The following is a 12,817-nucleotide window of genomic DNA, read 5'->3' on the forward strand; positions in this document are numbered from 1 at the left end:
AGACCTCTGGGGCAGTGACCAACAGGGCAAAATGTTTTCCCACAAACAATGAGCATGACCTTAGTCTAAGTGTCCCTTGTCCATGCAGACATTATAGTGAACATCAACTAACCTATAAATCATTCCCATTCTATAAAATTCTAAAGATGTCTGAAAGTAGTAGTATCAGTGGGTTTTAACTTGAAAGGGAGAGGGACTGTGGCTGGGGAGAAAGCTATCCACGTGGTTCTAAAATATCCCCAGGTGTTAAGGAATCACTGTGTTAGAAAATCCAGGCACGTCTAAATTTGGTTAATCAAAATTCTATTTCATATTATACCAATACATCTTTAAACTATCTATCTAGATTCTATGTTCTAGAGATTTCTATAAACTGGAACAAATGTAGAATTATACTATTTAAAACTTGTATGGTAGCATTTATGCCATTTTAATCCCAAATTAATAGCCCTGCTCCCTCAAATTCTTCCTTTCAATTTTTCTTTATTTGATATCAGTCAAAAATCTAATCCTCTCCTCAGCCTACATGGTGAAATTAATGTAATCAGTCCATTTCTAAAACCTAGCTGGGTATGGTTTCCATAAACTTTTACAAATGAGAGCTGCTTTTACTGTAGGCCTATACAGAGACATTGGCTAGTTTATGTTTATCGAGGTCTCTTCCAACGCTATGCTTTTTAATTCCCAATGGTTACAATACCTGGAGCCGGAGGAGTATGAAGAATCAATTCTCTGCTGCAAGGACTGCAGATGGAACCCTTGTAGGCTCTTACTCTGAAAGCGTAGTTACAGTTACTTTCAAGTTCTGAAATAACTTTACTTGTGCCACAAACTTCTACCTCATTCCAAGACAACATTTCCTGATCTCTATTAATCTTCCGATATTCGAGGACATAGCTATCAGCTGTATCCTTTTCTGGGTGGTGCCAATTTATCAGCGCATTGTTATAAACTTTGCTCTGTTCCTCATTGATCTCTGGCACATCTATGCCTGAAAAATTATGAAACAGAAAATAATGTTAAAATGTTGCTATTAAAGAATCTGTTTTTCCTCAATAAAAAATGCATTGGCAACACTTAAATGATTTCTGTGCCGTTTAACTTTCTAAATCTGTAATTCTATGCATGAGAAAAACAATAGTTCCTGCGCATGTGACAGCATGGATGGACACTGCAGACATACTAAGTGAAATAAGCCAGGCACAGAAAGACAATTTTTGTGTAGATGCTGCCAGTATTTTAACTGACTGCATGATAGAGGTATCTGAAACAGTCCAATTCATAAAATCAAAGACTGGAATGGTGGTTACCAGGGGCTGGGGGGAGGGGGAATGGGCAGGTATTAGTCAACAGGCATAAAGTCCCACGTAAGCAAGATGAACAAGCCTAGAGGTCTGCAGCACAACACTGGGCCCAGTCAACTAGTGTGATGCACACTTACAATCTGCTACAAGCAGATACTCGTGGTAAGTGTTCTTACCACAAAATTTTTTAAAAAACAGTTAAGTAGAGGTTTAAAAAGGTACATTTGTGTTTATAACTTAAAAGGAAAAGAATGAAAAATAAGACCAAAAATGGAAAGACTCGATTTTAGCTTTATATTAATTCTGCAAACACTATAAATAAAAATTTTAACTACATGCCTTCAATTTCCATCTACTGAATAACAACCCTTAACTTTAAAATATTAATTTGTGTCCTCCTATAAACAATTCTTTTAATAAACATTTTACTAGTAAAATCTAAGTTTGGTGAACATAGCAAAAAACGTCAATGAAACATTATACAATTTTCTTTCATATTTTTCCAAAGAGTTGCAAAGCAATTTAAATAATATTTTTAGTATAAACGTGATTTTTGTAAGATAATTAGAAGCTACATAAAACATGCAAAAATATGTTTTAAGTAATTCAAAGATAATCACTACAATAATTTTGTGTAGATCCTGCTAGTATTTTTCTCCCAGTGGCATTCCACTGTATGGAATGTATCAACTTTTAACTATTTATATGCTTCTAATTTTTCACTAAAAATACAATGGTTAAAATATTACCGCTAAGTCATTGTGTATATCCATAATCCTTTTTATAGAATAAATTCTAATAAGTTAAACCAGGGGTCCTCAAACTACGGCCCGCGGGCCACATGCAAATACAAATATTGTATTTGTTCCCGTTTTGTTTTTTTACTTCAAGATAAGATATGTGCAGTGTGCATAGGAATTTGTTCATAGTTTTTTTTTAAACTATGGTCCGGCCCTCCAACAGTATGAGGGACAATGAACTGGCCCCCTGTTTAAAAAGTTTGAGGACCCCTGAGTTAAACCATCTGAATCATATGGTAAGAATAAGCTATAAGAGTTACTACAGCCCTGACCGGTTTGGCTCAGTGGATAGAGCAGTGACAGTGAACCTTTTGAGCTCGGCGTGTCAGCATTTTGAAAAACCCTAGCTTAACTCTGGTGCCGTGTCACATATAGAAATTTTTTGATATTTGCTACCATAGTAAAACAAAGATTTACATTTTTGATATTTATTTTATATATTTAAATGCCATTTAACAAAGAAAAATCAACCAAAAAAATGAGTTTGCGTGTCATAGGTTCGCCATCACTGGGATAGAGCGTCGGCCTGCAGACTGAAGGGTCCCGGGTTTGATTCTGGCCAAGGGCATGTGCCTTGGTTTCGAGCACATCCCCAGTGGGGGGTGTGCAGGAGGCGGCTGATCCATGTTTCTCTCTCATCGATGTTTCTAACTCTCTATCCCTCTCTCTTCCTCTCTGTAAAAAATCAATAAAATATATTTTTTAAAAAAGAGTTACTACATGTGTACACACACACACATACACACAAGCAAACCTATTTTTATCAAATCACAGAGAAGTATATGAAATGGAAAGTAGAAGTCTGCTCTTCTCCTTATCCCCCAGTTATACGTAGCAATGTATTAGCATGTCTGGGTATAGTGCATTTATGCAACCATAATGAAATCTAGAAAGTCATCCGAAATATATTTTAAAGTGAAAAAAAAGAAAACACTAGGTACAAATAACATGACTAGTATGGCCCAACCCGACATCCCTTTTTTGTTTTGAAACATAGCTTACTAAAAAAAAATGTGCATTCAGGAGAAAATGAGGAGACCATAATCCATCAGCCAGAAATTGGGTGCCCACTTCCCACTGTTGTACACTGTTATACACTGGTATTACCCAAGATTACCCACCTTCAACCTCATCTTTCCAAAGACTGTTGTGGGATCACCAGGGAAGGAAGACTTTATATTTCGAAGTAAACTAGCATTTATGAAAAAGTATACCCTTTGGGGAGTATAGTGTATGAAATAGAATCAGCATTTCAAAGAGTAACAAATATATACAGTGGAACCTTGGTTCTCAATTCATTCCAGAAGGCTGTTCAAAAGCGATTTGTTCGAAAACTGAATCCTTTTTCCCCATAAGAAATAATGTAAGTTGAATTAATCTGATCCAGACCCCCAAATAATTCCCTCTTTTAACCTTTCTTATATACAATAGATGTCTAATGTGCTGTTTAATCTATAAATGAACATTCTTTTTTGAATTTATCGAACCACCTCCCACTAGCCTTAAAGGAATCACTCTCAGAATTCGTTCCAGGGGTGGTCTTTCAGGTCAACATGCAGATCTTTGCTTGTTCATATATCAATGTCTCTGAAATGGTGTCACTGGCTATCTGCATTTCATTTATCTAAATCAACAACAGTTTTTCTGCCTCTTCAATTGCCTGTGATCACTGTTTCTTTCACACCCTTAGCAACATTAGCACTCTTAATGGCCTCTTTATGTTTTAAAATTAAGTATACCTTTCTAAGAATTGTAATTGTTCACCATCACTAAAAGAAAAATCTGAGGAGGGTGAAAAGGTGGTTTAAAAAAAGAAGGAAGAACTCTCTTCTGGGGACCAGCAAAACATAAACATAAGCAAGTCTTATGGGCTGAATTGTGTCTCCCCAAAATTCATGTGAAGTTCTGATCCCCAACACCTCAGAAAGGCACATTCATTGGAGGGAGATAGGGTATTTAAAAAAGTAATTAAGTTAAAATGAGGTCATTAGAGTGGGCATTAATCCATATGACTAGTATGACTGGTATCCTGATAAGAAATTTGGACACAGGTGTGTATAGAGGGAAGACACTGGAAGATGACCATCTGCAAGCCCAACAAGAGAGGCCGCTGAAGAAATCAATCTTGCTAACACCTTGCTCTCAGACTTCTAGCCTCCAGAATCGTAAGAAAATAAATTTCTGTTGTTTAAGGCACCCAACTCTAGAGATTTTATTTTAGCAGCCCTATCAAAGTAATATAGCAAGGTAAACACAATCATGTTCGTCACTTCTAGCCTGGGGATATCTAGATTTCTACCCTAGAGAAACTCGCATACATGTACACAACAACCATTGATAAGGATGTTCAATACAGTATTGTTTATAATGAGAAAAAATAGAAACAAGTCTCTCTCAGTAGGGAAATGACTTACATAATGAAATACTATAAACAGAGTATAGCTTTAAACCAGAACTTTGCGTATTAACAAATATTTATCTTAAACTTAATTTTTTTTAAAAAGCAGTTTACAAAAAAGGAGACATACAATTTGATGCCATTTATATAATGTTTTAAAACACAAACCAATAGAATACAGTTTTGTGTGTGGAAACATAAATGCAACATGATTTTAAGATAAGATGGTTCTGGGCAACTGAAATACCACTTAGTAATATCCATCTGAAGAGAACTTGTGTTTTTCCTACACAATGCAAATATAGACTAAAAGACTGGAGTTCTGCCATTAGTAAAACTTACCACTAGAGAAAAAGGACAATTCTCCAAGAAGTTCTGTTTGTTTAGATGTATTAATAACATAATCTTCAAAAGAAGTCTGGGCCGCAGGTCTAAAGCTCTTCAAAGATTCCGTAGCTTTCTGTATTCTGTATTCAGACAGATATATTTTATGTAAAAATGATTCGTTAAAAAAGACAAACCAGACTAAGTATCTGCAATGTGATAAACAAAAGAAAACCTCACTCAACATGCAAGTTAAAAGTGAAGTAAGCTTTGAGACAGCATGGAGGGACCTGGAAAGTATCAAGCTAAGTGAAATAACTCAGTCAGAGAAAGACAAGTATCACATGATCGCACTCATATGTGAAATCTAAGTAACAAAATAAACTGATGTACTGACTGGATCCAGAGACATGGAAGCATGGAACGGAGTGCGGAATCTCAGAGGGAAGGGCAGTGAGGGGGAGGGGGGAGGGAGGAGGTAATCAACCAAAGCCTTTGTATGCATATATGCATAACCCATGGACACTGAAGGCCTGGGGCCGGGGTATAGGGAGGGGGCTGGAGAGGGTCAATGGGGGAAAATGGGGGACATATGTAATACTTTCAACAATAAAGAATTATTTTTAAAAAACTCAGAAAACAGGTGTGGTGCATGGAGAATGGAGAACATAGGGGTTTCTGTACCCAGAAGGCCTGACTAAACAGAAGTCAAGGATAAGGAGAGCAAGCTGTTCTCTTTGTGGGTCAAAAAAAAAAAAAAGAGTGAAGAGGTATTTCACGTAACAACAGTACGAACGAACTGCTCAGAGCTAAAGGGAACATACAGCAGCATTTAATAAATTGCTAAGGAGATTCTAGGTTACAAGTAAAATACCTGAGGTGGAGTTGTTTGGCTGTCTGTACGAAGCAAGACTGATCTGTCTCCTTAAGCACTTCTTGAGCATATCCCACAAGTCCATTGTTCTCTAGAAGCCCCTGATATTCTTCCATTTGAGTCTGAAATTTGTCTAATCTTAGTTTCTTTGAAGCATCGATTGCTTTCAAAACACTTGATTTCCTCTCTTCTAGAATTTCAAAGAGCTTTTCAAAATGTGTAATTGCATCTTCTTTAGCCCTCTCTCCATTACACTATTATAAAACAAGCAAAGCATTACTACATCTGCTAAATCCCAATGTCTTTTCACAAAAACAACCAAAATTCAATAAAATAAACCCAAGTATTATAAAGGAAATAAATTCTGTCTATGAAATTTGACATCAAGAAATGATCGGCGAGGTATGATCGGCAACTTTTATTTAGGCGCACTTTGTAATTCCCTAATACTGTACCTTCCTTACACTTTTAATCTCCACAGTTCAGCAATAAACAATGTATTTAATTAAATAAGAAAACAACCTTCAATTTGTATACAAAGGAAATTGAGGCAAAATTAACTGATTTAACCAAAGACAAGAGAAAATACAATTCTGGAGTTTTTAATTCATTTCTAATTTAATTAAGGAGATATTTTCCCACCTTATTCCAATTTTTAAAAAAAGTAAACCATGACCATGAAACTCAGTAAGATGACATCCTTTACTAAGATATAAAAATGTAGCTATTCCAATAAGATAATTTAATTGTATAAGTCCTATGTGACTTTATGCAAATTACTTAAATTCTTTATGCTTGAGTTTTTCTATTCTGAAAACTGGGGATCAGAGAAACCATTTAGGTTTGGGGGGGGGTGAAGATAGAAAAAGATTATTTACATAAAATGCCTGCCACAATGTCACATATTCTCAAAAAAACCATTATTTTCACTACAACGTAAGTATTCCTCTACTTTGTCAAAAAATGATCCTGTCTGTAGTGCTTATAAACATTGTAATACCAATAAAGTAGAGATAAACTTGATTTTGAAAATAAGACCATCAGAGCACTCATTATACTAGAGCCTAAGTAAGAGTCAACAGAAAAAAAGTCTCCAAGAACAGTCTTAAAAGCTGACAATATATTATAGAGGTGCATTGTGCATTTTCCAGTGACTTCTGGACAATATTTATAATGAGAGAAAATTTTTTCCAGATTCCCTTCCTTCTCTGTTTCCTAACCCGAGCAGCCGTAAGTTTTTTAAATGGGTAGGACAGGGGAAGTAGAGGGTGGTGACATTTGGGTTGTATTTCAAAGACCTATCAAAACATTAAACTCAGAAATATCATTATATGTAGGTAAAAGATAGATTTTTCTTTTTAGCTAAATACATTATAGATGAAAAGACAGTATCACAATCATCACTGAGTAAAAGCCAAGAATATGGGTAAATTCTCTATTGTAGAAAAGTCTTACTGATAAGACGACAAATGCTGCTTAGGTCAAAAGTACAAACTAAATAATTTCTCCAGGACCCTAAGGAATCAGTGTCTACATGAATACCTGATACCTGAGTTCCTCCATTTTCACCCTACTGAATGAAAAACTCCAAACATGTACTGGGTGTTCCTTATTTCAGAAGGGCGGCATGACTGAGAAACAGCGGAGTAAAAGAAACTTAAACTGACCAGCACACAATCCCCGAAGCAACTAATACTCTAGGTGACAACTTGTTCTGTGTTGGGGGATTACACTAATCAGACAAAAATATAAAAACAAAATTCCACTTTTAAATTACATGGGGAAAAAACCACAATCTACTTAGGGTGGTGAATGCAATTAGTAAATATCAGAAAAAGAATATTAAAAACAAAAGCAATACTGGTAATATAGGACTAATTTGCATAATTTCTCAATAATTTTAACCCATCTTTGAAAAAAATTTTCAAGAAGTAGTCTCATGCTAAGTCAGGATATTTTTAATATTTCATTATAACTTTCAAAATGATCAAGAGTAATTAATGGTTCTTCAATTTATTTCAAAGAGAAAAAAGAAACAGGCATTAAATTAGTAAAGAATATGTAGAATTTTAAAATAACCCAATCCTGGCCTCTTTTATTTTTCTAAATTTGTATTGAAATATAATACAGAAACCAAAAAATGTACATAAGTGTAGAGATCAATGAATATTTGCAAACACACCCATGTAACCAGCATCCAGGGTAAATAAAAGACCATTACCAGTATCCCAGAAGCCACCCTTAATAACTTCCGAGGCACTAATCCTCCCGTCCTCAACAATTCCTATTCTGAATTCTCACAATATAGTCCAGGTTCACCTTTTTTGGCAATTTTTATGAATGGAATCACACAGTATATACTCCTTTATATCTAGCATTTTCAATATTATTGCAAGAGTTACCTATATTGTTGTACAAAGTTGCAGATACTCATTCTTACTGCTACTTATATTCCAGTATTGATGAACATTTGGATAGTTTCCACTTTATGGATATTACAAATAATGCAGCTATGAACATTCTAATACATGTCTTTTGGTGAACATATTCAATTACATACCAGGTATATAATTAAGAGTATCTGGAATTTTAAATAAACCTGGTTCTATCCATATACAGTACATTTTTCAAATGTGATGTTAACTTTGTAAAATATAAATAATTGCAAAAGCTATCATTTCCCTTATGTTACTACTTTTGAGACCTAAACTGCCACGTAAGAATTAGTCATTCTTTCCGCTGTGCTCAAATATTATTTAATCACTTACCTCTATCACAACACTGATCACATGTCATAGCATTATAATTTATATTTTATATTTGTTTCCCTAGTCCCAGAAAAGCAGAAGTAAAATCTAACACAAGTTTGTACTCCCTACTCATATATTACCCTCAAAATTTTATAAATGAAAAAGTAGTTGTCTAGATGAATATGTAAACCAGTTTATCACTTACCTCTGTTTCTTTCATTAACAAGTTTAGCTCTGAAATTTGACTCTTCACCTGGCTCTCCTTGCCAATAAGGTAGTTAATATCCTTTGAAAGTTTTTCCTGTTGGGATATATCAGTAACACAAATAAGCAGAGATAGAAGTTTAATGCAGGTCTTGAAGAACCTTTTTTTTTCTTTTTTAAACAGTAACATCAATGAAAAGATCCATCTTTAATTCTTTGGAACACTCACCAATCAGACACAGTGAGTTTGATGACTCACTGGAAAGAGAGAGGAAGAACCCATCAGGAAAAGGAACAAGGTTTCTCTGAGGACTAGAGGCAAGATGGGACCAAGAAAGAACTGTAGGATATCAAGGACAGAAAGAGACTATCTTGTGTCTTAACCCAGCATTTTACAGATGAGGGAACCGAAGCTCACTGAGTTCAAACATCACAGTCGGTAGCTGAGCTGGAAGCTCCTCAGTGCACAGTAGACTAACCACCATTCCCCAGGCTGAGAGGTACTGCCTCAGCGCTCAGCTACAAGATGACAGCTCCTCCAGTATGTCCCTGTCAGGCTCATGCTAGGACCAGAAGTATGGGATGCAGGAGGTGGTACTCTTTTTAGCTACAGCAGCAAGGAGAAGAATTTGGCTATTTAAATTGAAGTAGGGCTTGGTTCTAAAACAGCTTAAATTAGAAATACAAGATAGGCTAGAGAAAAACAGATGACAGAAATCAGAAATATGGTTTAAGGTCTAAGAGCACCAGGGGTCACTCCCAGTAAGCTGTAACGCTTAGACAAAGTCTCTGGTCAATGGCAGCCTTTATTTGAGATGGCTCCAGTTTTCTCTGTCCTCAGACACAGGTAGTCTGTGTTTATGTAGTCTTAGTTTTAACCATTTATTCATAGGTCTCCAAAAAGCATAACCACCAGTAAAATAGACCATATAACAAGCTCATGATTTTATAAAGCAAATGTTAAAGGCATAAAGCAAAATAAAGAATCAAAATGTAGTTCCAAAAATAAACACAAGTCCTACCTTTAAGGTTTTGTAGGCACTGCTCATAGTGGTTACACGGTGATTGGAATGATTACCACCACCCAGCTTACAGAGATGACAAACTGGCCTCCTACATAATTCACAGTACATGTTGACTCTCTCCGTTTCATGTTCTGGGCACATTAAAATCTATCGAGTAAAAGAATAAAATTGTGATTTAGGGTCATCATAGCTCACAGGGCAATCAAAGTCTCAAAATACAAAGATCTGCTTTAGAAAATCACTAAATAAAGTCATATAAAAGATAACAGGGTAAAAAGAAATAAAAGCATTTGGTTTATCATATGAAAAGTCTCTAAATTAGAATTACTATTGATCAATTTCAAATGGTCAATTAAACATGTATATATTATTTACCCTAAACTTGGTGATAAGATGGTGAAAATTTCATTCCTATCAGACTTAAGTAGAATGTTTGACCAACTTAGAAAGGCTCTGACCACACTGATGAGGCAACTCTTCCTTAAATATATATTTTATTGATTTTTTTATAGAGAGGAAGGGAGAGGGCTAGAGTTAGAAACACCGATGAGAGAGAAACACTGATCAGCTGCCTTCTGCACACCCTCTACTGAGGATTGAGCCTGCCCTTGACCAGAATCGAACCTGGGACCCTTCAGTCTGCGGGGCCGTCACTTTATCCACTGAGCCAAACTGGTTAGGGCACTGACTAGGCAACTCTTAATAATTATAATCAATATTTTTATAAATTACCATAACAGATAACTTATGAGAACCCAGGGCCTCACTATCCTCACAAGAAATCTGCTACTAGGAGAGTCTTGGAACACTTTATAGGCGTCCAGATGTGTTTGCTTTTACATATTAACCAAATTTAGAATCGTGTCCGAGTTAAATTTCTATCTTTTATTCAGTAAACTATCATTAGAGATACATTTGAAGATTTATGTAAAATAACTCTTTTCATTTGGAAGGGCAGATTTCTTTAGACTAGTGTGTTGATGAAATCAGAAAGGTGTCCATGCTTCTGACAGTTTAGATTTTAAGCAACTATAACTACTCTGATCATTTAGAAAGAAAGAAAAAAAGTCCAATATGAAAGTCCTAACATCAATGTGCAGGTCCTGGAGAAAAACAACTAGAAAAGATTTCACATTTTTTAGCCTGTCCACGTTCCTACATTCTCAAAGCCACTACATTTAAAATAAAATATAAAGTTTGGCTTTCTGCAAGAAATGATCATAAGAACACAAGGCTATGGACCAGCAGTTTTCAACCTGTGGGTCGCAATCCCTTTGGGGGTCGAACGACCCTTTCACAGGGGTCACCTAAGACCATCGGAAAACACATATATAATTACATATTGTTTTTGTGATTAATCACTATGCTTTAATTATGTTCAATTTGTAACAATGAAAATACATCTTGCATATTACGATTCATAACAGTAGCAAAATTACAGTTAAGTAGCAGCAACGAAAATAATTTTATGGTTGGGGGTCACCACACATGAGGAACTGTATTAAAGGGTCCCGGCATCAGGAAGGTTGAGAACCACTGCTATAGGCAAATATTCTATAGGATAACCTTTTTAAAATTTTACTATATTGAATAACACTAACAACTTAAAGAGGGGAAAAATTTTTTTCTCAATGTAACCTATTCCTACTTCTACAGTTTTCTCTTATTAATGTTTTATTATATTTGGAAACAAATAATAAGACTGCAATTTTACTCAAAATTTCATGAGTTCTTAACTCATAAAACGCAAGCCTCATATAATTTATTCAATAATCATCGATTCTTTCATGATGGAATTTATTAATCAATTTATTAACTTTAAAAAAGACAGTAAAACACCAGGTTGAAGTCATAACTTTTAAAATGTATGACCCTGAGTATTTAAAAATGACATAGGAACATAGCAGAGGATTGAAAACTACCTAATAAATCTTACCACACTTACATAGTTATAAAAAATTTATTCAAAACATGGAAGCAAAGATTTTGTTTTAATCTACCAGTACACTACACTACATTTAATACAATGTACTCAGCTCATAGTTTCAAGATTAACTTTTGTGTTTCTTTTTTCCATTTTTCTATTACAAATTAAAGGTTTTATGCTCAACAATGTAAACAGATTTTCATACACAGTAAATTGTAAGGAATAAAAACTTTAAGAATCAATTATAGTTTTTTTAATCTATATAAAACAGAAAGTAGTATAAGTGAAAATAACAAAAATCATTCTGCTTCACAGTCACAGAGCAAGGCAAGCAATACATAAAGTTCTTTTGAACATTATAGAAATTACTCAGAATATTTAAGAAATGCAAATTCAGCCCTAACCGGTTTGGCTCAGTGGATAGAGCATCGGCCTGCGGATTGAAGGGTCCCAGGTTCGATTCTGGTCAAGGGCATGTACCTTGGTTGGGGGCACATCCCCAGTAGGGGGTGTGCAGGAGGCAGCTGATCAATGTTTCTCTCTCACTGATGTTTCTAACTCTCTGTCCCTCTACCTTCCTCTCTGTAAAAAATCAATAAAATATATTTTTAAAAAAAGAAATGCAAATTCAGATACTATATAGTACATATCACGAGTTTCAGGATATTAGGCTGTAATTACACTTACTTATTCATAGTACAATTTTAGCTAAGAAGGTCAGGGAAATTATCTAATCAAATCTTTTAGATAATTATGGTTTATCATATTAAAGCACAAAAGCCTATCAGCTTTAACCATTTTAAACTTTTTTTTTTCAATTACAGTTGATATGCATTATTATGTTAGTTTCAGGTGTAACCTCCCGTGATTAGACATTACATAACTAATCGATCTTCCCAATAAATCTCAAACCCATCTGACACCTTACATAGTTATTAGAATATTATTGACTATATTCCCTATGTTGTACTTTACATCCCCATGACTATTCTGTACCAACCAAATTATACTTCTCAATCCCTTCACCTTTTTCACCCATCTCTCCAACCCCCCTTCCCATCTGGAAACCATCAAAATGATCTCTGTACCTATGAATCTGTTTCTGTTCTGCTTGTTCATTTTGTTTTTTAGATTCAATTGTTGATAGGATAGATTAAGTATTTATTGCAATTTTTTTGTTCATATTTTTTATCTTTTTTTCCTTCTTCTTA

General features: G+C 34.9%; 1 protein-coding gene across 4 annotated transcripts in view; it reads right to left on the reverse strand.

The window, feature by feature from the left end:
* TRIM36 (tripartite motif containing 36) overlaps positions 1 to 12,817 on the reverse strand; it is a 40,611-nt gene that overhangs the window by 6,175 nt on the left and 21,619 nt on the right. For all 4 annotated transcript variants that reach the window (XM_070412479.1, XM_070412477.1, XM_070412480.1 and 1 more), the window contains 5 exons: positions 9,677 to 9,826; positions 8,656 to 8,751; positions 5,701 to 5,954; positions 4,845 to 4,969; positions 701 to 991 (listed from right to left, as the gene is read on the reverse strand). In XM_070412479.1, coding sequence (XP_070268580.1) covers positions 701 to 991; positions 4,845 to 4,969; positions 5,701 to 5,954; positions 8,656 to 8,751; positions 9,677 to 9,826 — 916 coding nt within the window. The remainder of the gene's footprint in view (positions 1 to 700; positions 992 to 4,844; positions 4,970 to 5,700; positions 5,955 to 8,655; positions 8,752 to 9,676; positions 9,827 to 12,817) is intronic.

Source organism: Myotis yumanensis, unplaced genomic scaffold, assembly GCF_028538775.1.
Source record: "Myotis yumanensis isolate MYYU_CA2020_CCGP unplaced genomic scaffold, mMyoYum1.0.hap1 SCAF_4, whole genome shotgun sequence".
In the NCBI taxonomy this organism is placed as follows: Eukaryota; Metazoa; Chordata; class Mammalia; order Chiroptera; family Vespertilionidae; genus Myotis; species Myotis yumanensis.